Source organism: Nanorana parkeri, unplaced genomic scaffold (assembly GCF_000935625.1).
Source record: "Nanorana parkeri isolate BGI_ZX_2015 unplaced genomic scaffold, ASM93562v1 scaffold508, whole genome shotgun sequence".
NCBI lineage: Eukaryota > Metazoa > Chordata > Amphibia > Anura > Dicroglossidae > Nanorana > Nanorana parkeri.
The window spans coordinates 646,910-659,576 of record NW_017306776.1 but is presented as its reverse complement, the minus strand read 5'-3'; the positions used below and the strand labels follow the sequence as shown (position 1 = coordinate 659,576).

General features: G+C 45.7%; 1 protein-coding gene across 1 annotated transcript in view; it reads left to right on the top strand.

Moving 5' to 3' along the window:
- Positions 1-10,974, top strand: part of RPS2 (ribosomal protein S2) — an 11,296-nt gene extending 322 nt beyond the window's left edge. Inside the window, exons 2-10 of the mRNA XM_018561212.1 lie at positions 296-439; positions 1,024-1,098; positions 4,499-4,576; positions 4,655-4,744; positions 6,177-6,284; positions 6,871-7,044; positions 8,296-8,455; positions 9,802-9,893; positions 10,850-10,974. Of these exons, the coding sequence (XP_018416714.1) occupies positions 296-439; positions 1,024-1,098; positions 4,499-4,576; positions 4,655-4,744; positions 6,177-6,284; positions 6,871-7,044; positions 8,296-8,455; positions 9,802-9,893; positions 10,850-10,933 (1,005 nt within the window). The 3' untranslated portion in view covers positions 10,934-10,974. The remainder of the gene's footprint in view (positions 1-295; positions 440-1,023; positions 1,099-4,498; positions 4,577-4,654; positions 4,745-6,176; positions 6,285-6,870; positions 7,045-8,295; positions 8,456-9,801; positions 9,894-10,849) is intronic.
- Positions 10,975-12,667: the final 1,693 nt, after the last annotated feature.

Here is a 12,667-nt window from a genome sequence, read left to right as displayed (position 1 = left end):
ATATATCCTGCATTTTAATACATCTCCCCCCCACTTCCAGGTACCATTGTCACCAGACATTGTTATTCATTTCACCTCTCGATGGTCAGAATGTCATGGCCGATCAGTGTGTAATAAGCTCTGCACGACTCGGTCTTTAATTGGTGCAAGCCCCAACATGCTCATACTTAAAACCTATCTTGGGAAAAGAAAAACCTCCCCTTGCAGTGGGACTACACCTGCACTGCAAGGGTTAACTGCTCGTTTTTGTCTAGGGGGACCCTCTAAAGCAGTTTTCCTTCCCTTCTTCCTCTAGGATCCAAGGCCGGCACCCACTAACTCTTCTCCCCTCCAATCTGGTGGTCAGAGGACTGCTGAGGTCATCACGTCTAACACAGGGTTCACAGCCCGGCATTGTATGAGAGGACTCCAAGGGACAGACCACTGCAGGAGCAAAGGGGTGAGATGTGAGCGCTGACTGCTGGGGGAGTGGGGAGAGTTTCACAAAACAAAAATTTTCCCTTAAGTAAGCAACCTTGAAGCAAAACCATCAGGGAGCAAAGCATGCGGAAATGTTGGAGTATGGGTTTCATTACGCACACACAAGGTTACGGGTAATAAGCTTTGATACTCCAATGTCTATATAGGCACAGTGATCTTACCAATGGCTACAGGATACACCAGTGGTAATTTTCCTATGTGCCACATTCAGTTTCTCCTGCATGAGTTCCCCATTAGAATAACACCAAAGACCCCCCTACACAATAGACAACATCACTGAATCAGAAGAGTCAGAGCATAAAGACCACGAGGTCCATCCAGTCTGCCCCCTTTTTGATTTTATTTACTAACTTGTCTGTGCATAGGTCAATGGTTTTCCCAAGCATGTCTGAACTCACTTAAAGGGCAAGTTCACCTCCCAAATTGTGAACAAAAATGAACTTACCCACCTCCCCCACATGTCTGAGGTCCCCACCAGCAGGTGTAGCAGTCCATACACAAGATTTACAAGCCCTTCAGCATGGAATTGCTCCCACTTCACAGAAAGGTCACATGACCGTGCTGACCAATGAGAAGTGCTTCCGAGCCAGGGACCAATTTACAGAAGAAGCACTTCCGGTAAAAGACTTTGTTCTGGCGAGGGACTAAAGCCTTGGTTCTCAACTGGTGGGTCGTGACGCAAAAGTGGGTCGCGACCATGTGTTCAGTGGGTCGCCACATGCATTCCACTTTTCCTGGCGAGGGGCTCCCAAGCAGTCATTCAAAATATGCCAGAATGTCAGCTGAGATTGGGCTATGGCCACGAGGGAGCTCCATCCATATGTGCATTGCTTCCTCACGTGTCCTGTAGAGGTGCCTGGACCAGAGCGGCATCACATTCTGGCTCCCGGGACCTCTACAGGGCGCACAAGGGAGCTGTACAAGCAACGCACATATGGATGGGGCTCAGTCACAGCACAGCAGCCCACACTGGACCCCCAGCTGAGGATCCACTTGTGAGATTGGGAGACTGGGTGGACATACCATGTGTTCTGGTGTGGGAGGTGTGTTGCGCTGCCATTCATTTGAATGGCACCCCAAACACCTCCCACCCACAATTCGATTGCCCACATCTGAATGCACGGTACCACAATGCCGTGCATTCCATTGCAGTGTGACTTGGGTCACAACTTAATGACCGGGGACAAATGACCGGGGACAAATGTGGATCCTGAGGTTACACAGGTTGAGAACCACTGGACTAAAGGAATCAAAAGGTTAAGTCTGTAGCACAGTGAAAGCCTTCTTAGATAAATCATATGTCCAATTCCATCACATATCCCCAAAATAAGAATTATTCCTCATTTCACGAGAAAGTAGGTGGAGCCATGTAAATCATTCCTTTACACCCCATCAGAAAGAATCACCAGTGTATAGTGCAAATTGAGTATTATAAGAGCCATTTCTTACAAACTGTATACTACGGTTTCAGGTTTTTAAGCCATCATCAGTGCGGTGTATGGTCACCATGGCTTCTATGGCATAGGGCTTGTGACCCAATGAGATGGCACAGCCATACAGGGCCAAAAGGAATCAAACAGCCCTACAAATAAATCAGTGTGTAGTATAGTTTCTTTCCAAGAATGTGGGCGGATTTAAGCAAATGTTTGGCTTTAGATGCAGGTTCTCTTAACGAGCACAGGCCGTCGCGTCGCGCCCCCCCGTGCAGTTCATCACATGCTGTGCTTGGAAGCCATGTTGCTAGGTCTGTGTACAATGCAATGACCCACAGAGCAGGTACACAGCCAAAGTGTCTGGACTCAAAGCCGGAAGGCTTGCTCGGCTCCCGCACCCATGTACTTCATTCAGATTATAGCAACAAACGGATTCTACACGGTTTCACCTCTAAAACTCCCTCCTATCCCCACTTACCTCCACCTCAGTCGGAACAAAGAAACCACGTCCACGTGAGCCGTACCCGCAGGTTATATAACCAAGGAGCGCGGGATCGCGCACTGCTTACACCTTATTGGTCCGCAGCCTCTTTCAGTCACGTCCGCTCTTCTCCTCAGTTTTTCATTGGTCCTCAGCCTCCTTCGGTCCCGCCCGCTTTTCCGTTCAATTCCTCATTAGCCCTCACACTCTCTCTCAGTACCGCCCGCTCTTCTGTTCAATTTTCTAATTGGTCCTTAGCCTACGTAAGTCCCGCCCGCTCCTCTCCTCGATTTTTAATTGGTTCTCAGCCCCCCTCGGTCCCGCATGCTCTTACTCTCGTTTCTTCATTGGGTGGCAGCCTCCTCGCCCCGCCCTATATATTCTATCGCGATATTTGGCTGGGTATATGAGTCCCCTTCCGCCCTTTCCCGGCCTTCTAATCCATTGAAATCACGTAAGTGATGGCGGCTTCAGGAGGGTGGGCTGGGATAGAATCGGCAAACATCCGCGTAGTGTCGCCGGCTCGGTAGCCGGAGGAGGGCAGTGAAGTTTGGGGAGAGTCTTAGGGAAGCCACGGCGTCAGCATGTCTTGTATAGAGCCGAGGGGTGATTTATTTTGTCCGGTAGTACTCGTGTCGCCATCGTGCTCCGTCTGTATGGCCTGTGTGTGATCGTTACCGGAGTGATCATTACCAGACCGGTGTCAGTGGTTGCTATGCTGTGAGCTGACCACACACTATAACAATCTTATTGTGCAACCGTCTTTATATCTGTCGGGGATCCCGTACGGCCCGATTGGTTGTACTGTTTCATTAAATGGGACCCGCACCCATTAAATCCAAGCTATATAAATTATTTCCTCTGGCCCTATTACTATTAAATGATTCCAAAGTACAGGAAAAGGAGCCAGTTTGTTTCCTCGGGGAGTGCGACGTGTAGTGTCAGGTGACCTCCTGCATTGGGATTACATGTCCCATGTGTACGCATGGCCAGCCCATAATGAGTATGTGTGCATGCTTTATTACAAATCGGTGGTGTATTTGTCCCAGTCCATACTGTGCATGTGTGCACCCTTTATTACCATCAGTGGTGTCGGCCCAGTCCAAAGCTTTGTCACCCTTAGTGGTGTCCTGGGCCTAGTCTATACTGTGCATGTGTGCACCCTTTATTACCATCAGTGGTGTCGGCCCAGTCCAAAGCTTTGTCACCCTTAGTGGTGTCCTGGGCCTAGTCTATACTGTGCATGTGTGCACCCTTTATTACCATCAGTGGTGTCGGCCCAGTCCATACTGCACATGTGTGCACGCTTTGTCACCCTAAGGCCCCATTCACACTTGGCGATTTGCAAATTGCGCAAATGCTTGCATTGAGTCTCCGCAAAATCCACTCCAAAAAGGGTCCTGCTGTAGCGACGCATGACCCGCGACAGCAGGACCCATTGCCATGCATTGGAGAGCGATATCGCGCGGTAAATAGCCGCGATATCGCGGGAATTACCGCACGATAAATCGCTCAGTGTGAACGGGGACTTAGTGATGTCCTGGGCCTAGTCTATACTGTGCATGTGTGCACCCTTTATTACCATCAGTGGTGTCGGCCCAGTCCATACTGCACATGTGTGCACGCTTTGTCACCCTTAGTGGTGTCCTGGACCTAGTCTATACTCTGCATGTGTGCACGCTTTATTGGTGGTGTGCTCAGTCCAATCCATAACATAAGTGTGCGCATGCTGTATCGGCATCAGAAGCCGCCTCCATGCCCAGCTTTATTACCATCAGTGGTGTCCACAGCCTGATCTACATTGCACGTGTGCACGCTATATCAGCATCATGGGCCTCCTGCATCCGCAACCCATCCAGCACGTGCCCCCCTTGCAACAGTTGTAGTCTTGGTTGGGGATACTCTTGTCAGGGTGGCTCCAGGGAGACCCTGCAAGTGGCCTTTTTTTTTTTTTTTTTTTTTTTTAGGTGGGGAAAAACCTGTTGGTAACCCCCCACTGGGGAGATTTACCCTTTTTCTGTCCTGGTGACACTGTTGTAAGAAATAGGAGAGGGGGTTGTCACCAACATAGGAAAGCATGGATGGCAAAAGTTAAAAAAACTAACCCTTCCCCTGCGGCCGTGGAAGAGGCAGGGGCCGCGGAAGAGGACGTGGGGCCCGTGGAAAAGCTGACGACAAGGAAGTGAGTAGAGATTGGTTATTGGCGGCTTGTCTTCCAGGTGCGTTCATTACTGTAGCCTAACTGTCCTTTGTCACGCAGTGGGTTCCCGTCACCAAACTCGGCCGCCTGGTGAAGGACATGAAGATCAAGTCCCTGGAGGAGATCTACCTCTTCTCTCTGCCTATTAAGGTACATTTTGTAGCTTGTATATAATTACATAGTTACATAGTATTTGAGGTTGAATAAAGACATTAGTCCATTAAGTCCAACCTGTTAGGATCTCATTCTAGGAGTACCTGTACCCCTGTATATTACCTGTACCCCTGTATATTACCTGTACCCCTGTATATTACCTGTACCCCTGTATATTACCTGTACCCCTGTATATTACCTGTACCCCTGTATATTACCTGTACCCCTGTATATTACCTGTACCCCTGTATATTACCTGTACCCCTGTATATTACCTGTACCCCTGTATATTACCTGTACCCCTGTATATTACCTGTACCCCTGTATATTACCTGTACCCCTGTATATTACCTGTACCCCTGTATATTACCTGTACCCCTGTATATTACCTGTACCCCTGTATATTACCTGTACCCCTGTATATTACCTGTACCCCTGTATATTACCTGTACCCCTGTATATTACCTGTACCCCTGTATATTACCTGTACCCCTGTATATTACCTGTACCCCTGTATATTACCTGTACCCCTGTATATTACCTGTACCCCTGTATATTACCCGTACCCCTGTATATTACGGTCCCTTAAGAAATCGTCCAAAAGTTTCTTGAACAATTCCACATTATTTGCTGAAATCACCGCCTGTGGCAGCGAGTTCCAGACCCTAACTGATCTTACTGTGAAGAACCCCCTTCGCCCCTTGTGCTGGAATTTTGTTTCCACCAATTTTAGGTGGTGGCCTCTAGTTTTTGTAATGGAGTTAATTTTAAACACTAATTGGTTATCATAATTCACACCAGCTCTGTGCCCAGATGGAGCTTATAGCCTGATGTCCAGTACTTAAAGAACCAAACTGGGCAAAGTGACAGGTTCCTTTGACAGCAGGCTCTTAGGAGGTTTCATGATCCGCCATGGTCACTTGTTAAAAATGCAGTGCTACAAGGTAGGGAGGAACCTTCCTTTCATGGAGGGACCTTTACTAAAGCTCTTTGCTTACAATGCTCTAAATGCCCATAATGGTCTGGTCCACCATTAAGTTTTGTCAAAACCAGGTACACTCAAAGGGAATTGGAAACCCAACCCCCTACCTTCCTGCAGTGCTTTCTGTATGTGCCTAACTATCAGGCCTGAGCACTGCTACACAGGGCCAAGCGAGAGAGGGATGGGTGCTCTTTACAATGAGCTTACTTGCCCGAATGCTTTAGAACGCTGACCAAGGAGAAGTGTGCAGATCTTTGCGTTATTGCATGTTCCTGGTTGGTGGCCCAGCATGTTGATTTTAGGGAGTTAGGGTAGTAGCATGTCAATCTGTACCTGCAGGAAGCTTCAGATTGTCTTGTAACTGGTTTCCCTTAGTCTGTAGATCTTGTAGAACAGAGTCCATTTTCATTTGTCTCTTTTCATCCTGATAATTCTTTCCACTTGTAGGAGTCTGAGATCATTGACTTCTTCCTGGGCTCCACTCTTAAAGATGAGGTCCTGAAGATCATGCCTGTGCAGAAGCAGACCCGTGCCGGACAGCGGACAAGGTTCAAGGTAGGTCTGATGCTCTGGGTTTGCTGCTCTTGTTAGCTGGAGGCAGTGCACTTGGTAGGGAAGTAACTGATCTTGTAGCCTCCAGTGCAGTAAGGAAAGCTGGTTTCTGGGTAACAAGAGCCAGGCACATTGGTCTTTCATAAATAGGTTTGTAGTCTTTTACTATAGCACAACATGCCATGTATTAAGTTGTCCTACCAGTCTTTGGCTGGTGGACACTGGACCTAACTCCATGCATGTGGTGTCCCTGGTGGGGTTTTTAACCCATGCCCCTTGAGCTGCAGGGCAAGAATGCTAGCTTTCTATTGCTGAGGTGTTTTTCGTCTATACACGGGATACTTTCTGATATGATTTTGTTAACACTAAAATGTATTTAAAGCCAAAATGTTTACTTTTGAAAGTGGTGAGGCGTATGTCCACTTGAAGTCTCATCCTTTCCACTCGTCCCAGTGACCATTGTCACCAAGACTGAAAAAGAGTGGTAGTTGGAATAAGTCGGTGAACATGGGCTGTTAGTCATACAGGAGATTCTTGGTGTTGGAGACATTTATTTTCAGGTAGTATTTATTTTTGTTTTGCTTTTCAGGCTTTTGTGGCCATTGGAGACTACAACGGCCATGTTGGTCTGGGCGTGAAGTGCTCCAAGGAAGTTGCCACTGCCATCCGTGGTGCCATCATTCTGGCCAAACTGTCCATCGTACCTGTCCGCAGAGGCTACTGGGGTAACAAGATCGGCAAGCCACACACCGTGCCCTGCAAGGTAATGTTCCACATATCAGCCATATTGTACGGTGCTGGAGGTCTCTCAGCTCTGATCAGTTACACGTTTCAAAGTTGTGTGATTGTCTTTTACAAGAGAGGCATAGCAATGGGCTCTGTATGCACGGCAGGTCGACCGATGAAGTGATCTACCTGTTCCTCTTTTGAAGCTCTACATAGATGACATGACTGTGATCATTGATGATCTGGCAAAAGTGCCAGTGCAAAGTGACGTTTTACTTGTGTAGTTTGGCTTCTTATCTGGTGTATCCCAGCAGGGATTTCCTGGGTACTTAAGGCCTCATGCACACGGCAAAAGAAGCTGGGGCTGAGGATTTCTGCTGCAAGAACCTGCACATACTTGAGGCAGGAGTCCCAGGTATGTCCATACAGATGCGGCTGATGTGCCTAGTCAACTGAATGACGGGCTGACAGTGGTCATGACTGTCTGCATGTAGTGGTAAGTGGAATGACTACCTGCAGTTTGGGAGAAATGCTTGTCCCTGGACGCAGAGATTTTATCCAGGGACAAGCCTCTTTCCTGATCCGCTGGTAATCCTTTACGATTACATGTGGACAGAAGCGATTGCTGTCAGCCTGTGATTAACTTGAATGGGCATGGCAGCTGTATCTCTAAGGACCCAACTGGGTTTCCTGCTGCAAGAATCCTCAGCCACATCAACTGCCACGTGCATGAAGCTGTAGTGTTTAGGACATTTGACGTCTACATTTCCCATTGTATAAAGAAAACAATTCTGTAGGGAGCATTGAACCTATTTGCAATGTGTGCAGATCATGAAACCAGTAATCTGATCTCTAGAATCCACTAGGTATGAGGCCGTTAGACTTGGGGGTTACTGACCTCTTTTTAATATGATGCTTGGCAATTAATTATGACCACTGCAGCAGAGGGATAGCACACAGGGAAGTGTGGGGGGGGGGGGTCAGGTGTCATTCTGCGTCTGCCGATTGTTCATGAAATTACACAACTTACAATTGATTTATGGAAGTGTGTATAGTACAGCAATTGTTCAGATGTCTGGGGGCAGCTCGGTAAGGAACAACAACTTGGGGCTGTTGTGTAAAAGCTGAGGGGTAGGAATTGGCTGTCTGATTTGGCACCAGATACTTACAATAGTCAGGTAGTGATCAGTTAATATTTGCAGCACAGCCATGTTCAGCTTTCAGTCTTTGACATAAGAGAAGAAAATCTCCAAATGAATACGACTTAAGCCTTTGCTTTTTCCTGCAGGTGACAGGTCGTTGTGGCTCCGTACTGGTGCGTCTGATCCCGGCTCCCAGAGGTACCGGCATTGTCTCAGCTCCTGTCCCCAAGAAGCTGCTGATGATGGCTGGTATTGATGATTGCTACACCTCGGCTAGGGGCTGCACTGCCACTCTGGGTAACTTTGGTAAGTAATCTGCAGAGGTTTGTAAGGACATTTTTGGTATCCAAGACCGCATTCAAAGCCAAATTAACATTTTTGTTGGTGTGGGTGAACTCTAGTGCATGTTCATTACAGGTATTTATAGAACGCTGACAATTTACTCAGTGCTTTACATAGTTGCACATTCACATCAGTCCCTGCCCTCAAGGAGCTTACAATCTAAGGTCCCTCTCTCACACGCATACAAACGGGGGCTGATTTAGACAGGAACCAGTTAACCGACCAGCATGTCTTGGATTTGTACATAATGGCACACCTACCTACTGTGTGCTCTTCCTAACCATTACAGATGTAGGTTCCCATCACTGCTTCTGGGTCCCTTAAGGATCCATTGGACACCCGGGAGTTGCACTGTCCCAGGCATGCCAAGAACAGAGCCAGAGTTTACACAGAAGATACAGTATTCACTCAGAACCTGGGAAAAGATTCATGGCAGACGTTGCATGTTTCTTCAAAGTCCACCTGGTGCTTTTTTCTTTTCTTTCTGTGCTTTAATATACTTGAGAACACTGACACTTCAAACCATTCCCATTGGTTCCTGTCCTTAAAGGACCTTTTTATGATTTCATTTTCTACCATAGTCCTACATGTTTGAGTGGAAGCAGATTTAACGTAGTGGTGGTCGATTGTGAGTGGAAACGTATATAAGCTCAATGTGGGAACTGGGGCCCAGTTATTGGGTGGGGGTCACGGCACTGCCTATTAAAACTCACCATATTAAATCTCCTCTGAATGCTAAAAGGTGATGGCAGAACACTTGCAACATGCATCTATCTTTTCCCAGTCAATGACCAGTACAGTTAGAATATACAGGTGCCACCCGTGTTGGAAATCCAAAGATTTTGCATTATCACCAAATTAATTGAGGGAAAAATCTTCAAATGGGGATCTCTGTCCTCTGACAACTCCATTTACTATGGAGCAATTTCCTTGTCTCTAGGACAGGAGTTTAAAGGAATATTCCCCAGCAGGCCATAGGCAGCAAAAATACCTAATAGAGGCTTCATTGCTTTCCATCTCTATGTAAAACAAAGTTTTAGCTTTAAATACACTTTAAGCAAGAAGCAGACCTCCTGGTGTATGCAGTGAGCAGATATGGCCACCCAACCAACATACGACAGTCTATACATGGAAAGAAGGCTGATTGGTAATATGTATATCAAAAGATCATTGATTACACAAATTTGCTTGTTGGAAGAATGAATGTTTTTTTTCTTGTCCAAGTTTTTGGTTCTATTTTATAGAGCTGGTTTTTTATATGGCAGATTCACTTTAACATTATACACTTTTTCCCCCTCTACACAATGCAGCTAAAGCCACCTTTGATGCCATCTCAAAGACTTACAGCTATCTGACTCCTGATCTCTGGAAGGAAACTGTCTTCACAAAGTCCCCATACCAGGTACGTTGTGTGTATGAAAGTCTGTTGGAAGACGATGCAAGTCTATGTAGCTGTTTAATAGAAGCTGGTGCTGAGAAGATGCCACTTCTGATGTCTGAAAACTACTTGTTTTGCTGTCATGCTGACTTAATAGCGTCTATCTCTACACCCATACATCAGTGTGTGTGTGAAGATTAAGAGGTTATGATTTCAATGTCGGCACACTTCTAGGTCTGTCTCGGCAGTCTTGATGCTAGTAAGCCATCCAGGATTTGATGGGTGGTTAGCAATGGCAGCATTCACATGTTGTCATTACAGGTTTCATTGAAGTTCATGCTACCTGTCATTAAAAAAACAACTCATTTTTATGGGTATATCAATGGTTTTGGGACATGTATTGTCTTTTGACTGTAGTGGTAGGACATCTGTTGCTGTTATCTGTTTATTGTACTCCATGGAGTGTGCACAAATGAGCCTCAGAGGGGTTATGGCTTTTCCCCATAGTTCTCCTAAGGGTAACGGGAGGACACAAACTAGCGTTCTCCCGTCACCCAAAGCTCAGTATACTGCAAGCTACAGCTCGCGGTATACTGAGACGCCGGGACGGATCCCGACATTGCTGTCGATCCACCCAGCTGCGGGATTGACAGCTGGCTCTACCCATCTAGAGGCAGAGCCAGCAATACCTGCCCCTCCCCCGTCCGTTCTGCCAGTCGGTGCTGGAGGATCGGACGGGGGAATCTCTGCAGGGATTGAGCGAGCGACTGTATGTCTTCACTCCCCGATCTACTGAGCCGACCTGTGACAGTTTCATTGTCACAGGTCGGCTAGAACTATGAGGCTGAGTGAAAATCACTTGCCTCATAATTCTCCAAGTAGTAAATGGTAAGGAGTGTGCCATATTGTGCATGTGATTTTATGAAGGTGGCTTAAATTGACACTAAACACTTTTTTCTTCTACTGTTTCCCCTCCTTAGGAGTACACTGACCATCTTGCAAAGACTCACACCAGAGTGTCTATGCAGAGGACCCAGGCTGATGCTGTTCCTGCCACCTCCTAAATGTTCTATCAAAGAAAATAAAGATCAATGTTTTCACCATTAGAATTGTGTGGGCTCTTACTGTTCAGGGATCTGCTTCTTCTCCCACACCCCCTACGTGGAGGTTACATTAGAGTTGATGCGAATTAGCCTTTTGACAGCTATATAAAATGTGTGCTGTCCTATAGCTGTAGGACCTCTAAAAGACCATGTTGCCAAACCTTTGATATCGCTGACCACCACAATCTCTTTTTTTTTTTAACCCCTTCGTGACGGGAGACGTACAGTGTACGTCTTGTCACTTTGTGCCTATATGACTGGCCACGTACACTGTACGTGACGAGTTATATCAGGCTTTGTAATGCCGGTATTTGCTGATTCTCAGCATTTAACAGTCATTCATTAATGTCTCAGTATTGAGGCATTAATTAATGAAATAATTAAGCTTTTGGTAAAAGCTTCTTCCTTTCATTAATGAAAGAATGAAGCCGTTACATGCAAATAGAGGACCGCAATTTGCGATCCCGTATTTGACAGCTCAAAATAGCAGAGAGGCAGCAGTGACTCACCTCACCTCTCTGCTATTTGTTTTGACAGTTCGAGAGCCCGATGTTTAGATACATTTCACTGAAAGAATACAATGTATCTCTTTTGAGTGAAATGTATCATTTCTGATCGTCTAGGCACGATCAAAGAGCTTTTAGTGAGATCTGAATCTGACTAAAGTCAGGATCAGTCTCTAAGGTTATTATTAGCTGTTCCTAAGTTTGGATCAGCCTAATAGCCAAAAATAAAATAAAAAAGTTAATTTATCAAGCTGTCATAGTGATTGCTTGATATAAACTGACAAGAAAAAAAAAAGTTTTTTTATTTTATTTTTATTTTTTTTACAAAGTGTAAAAAAATTAAAATAAAGTGTAAAACAAAATTAGGAAAATATAAATTATATATAAATATATTTTTTATACTATAATTAATATAAAAAAATTCTAAAAAAAAAAAAAATAATCAAAACTTGTGAAAAAAGTGTTTTCTTCTAGTTTTTTTCCTCATTTTTTTTATTTTATTCAAACTAAGTGAGGGGTTAGGTACACATAAGTGATATAATTATATAGCCCTATCTGTCCTCTAAAAAAACTATATAATATGTGTGGGTACATTTAGTAAGAAAGTATATTACTGCTGTGGAAGAATCACACAGCAAAAATGTGTCAGTCATTTATGAACAGAACCTGAAAACTAGCTCAGTCATGAAGGGGTTAATGCAGATTTCATTGGAGAAGATCAGGCCTAAGGCTGCTGTTAGTAGTGTGGATGTGATGTCAGCAGCAGAACAGTCACTTAAAGGACAACTATGGGGTCAGGGCTTTTCCCCATAGTTCTAAGGGTAACGGGAGGACACAAATTAGCGTCCTATCACCCTAAGCAGCTTGCGGTATACAGTGACGCCAGGACGGATCCTGACATTACTGTAGATCCACCCAACTGCGGGATTGACAGCTGGCTCTGCCTATGCAGAGCCAGCTGTACCGTCCGTTCTTCCATTCAGTGCTGGAGGGGGGAATCCCTGCAGGGAGCCGTGAGTGACAGTCACGGCTCTGCAGGAAGTTGATCGAGGAACGCTGGTATGTGTTCGCTCACCTCCCGATCTATTGAGCCGACCTGTGACAGTCTCATTGTCACAGGTCGGCTAGAACTATGAGGCTAAGTGAATTTTCACTCACCTCCTAGTTCTCCTTTAATGAAATAGTAATA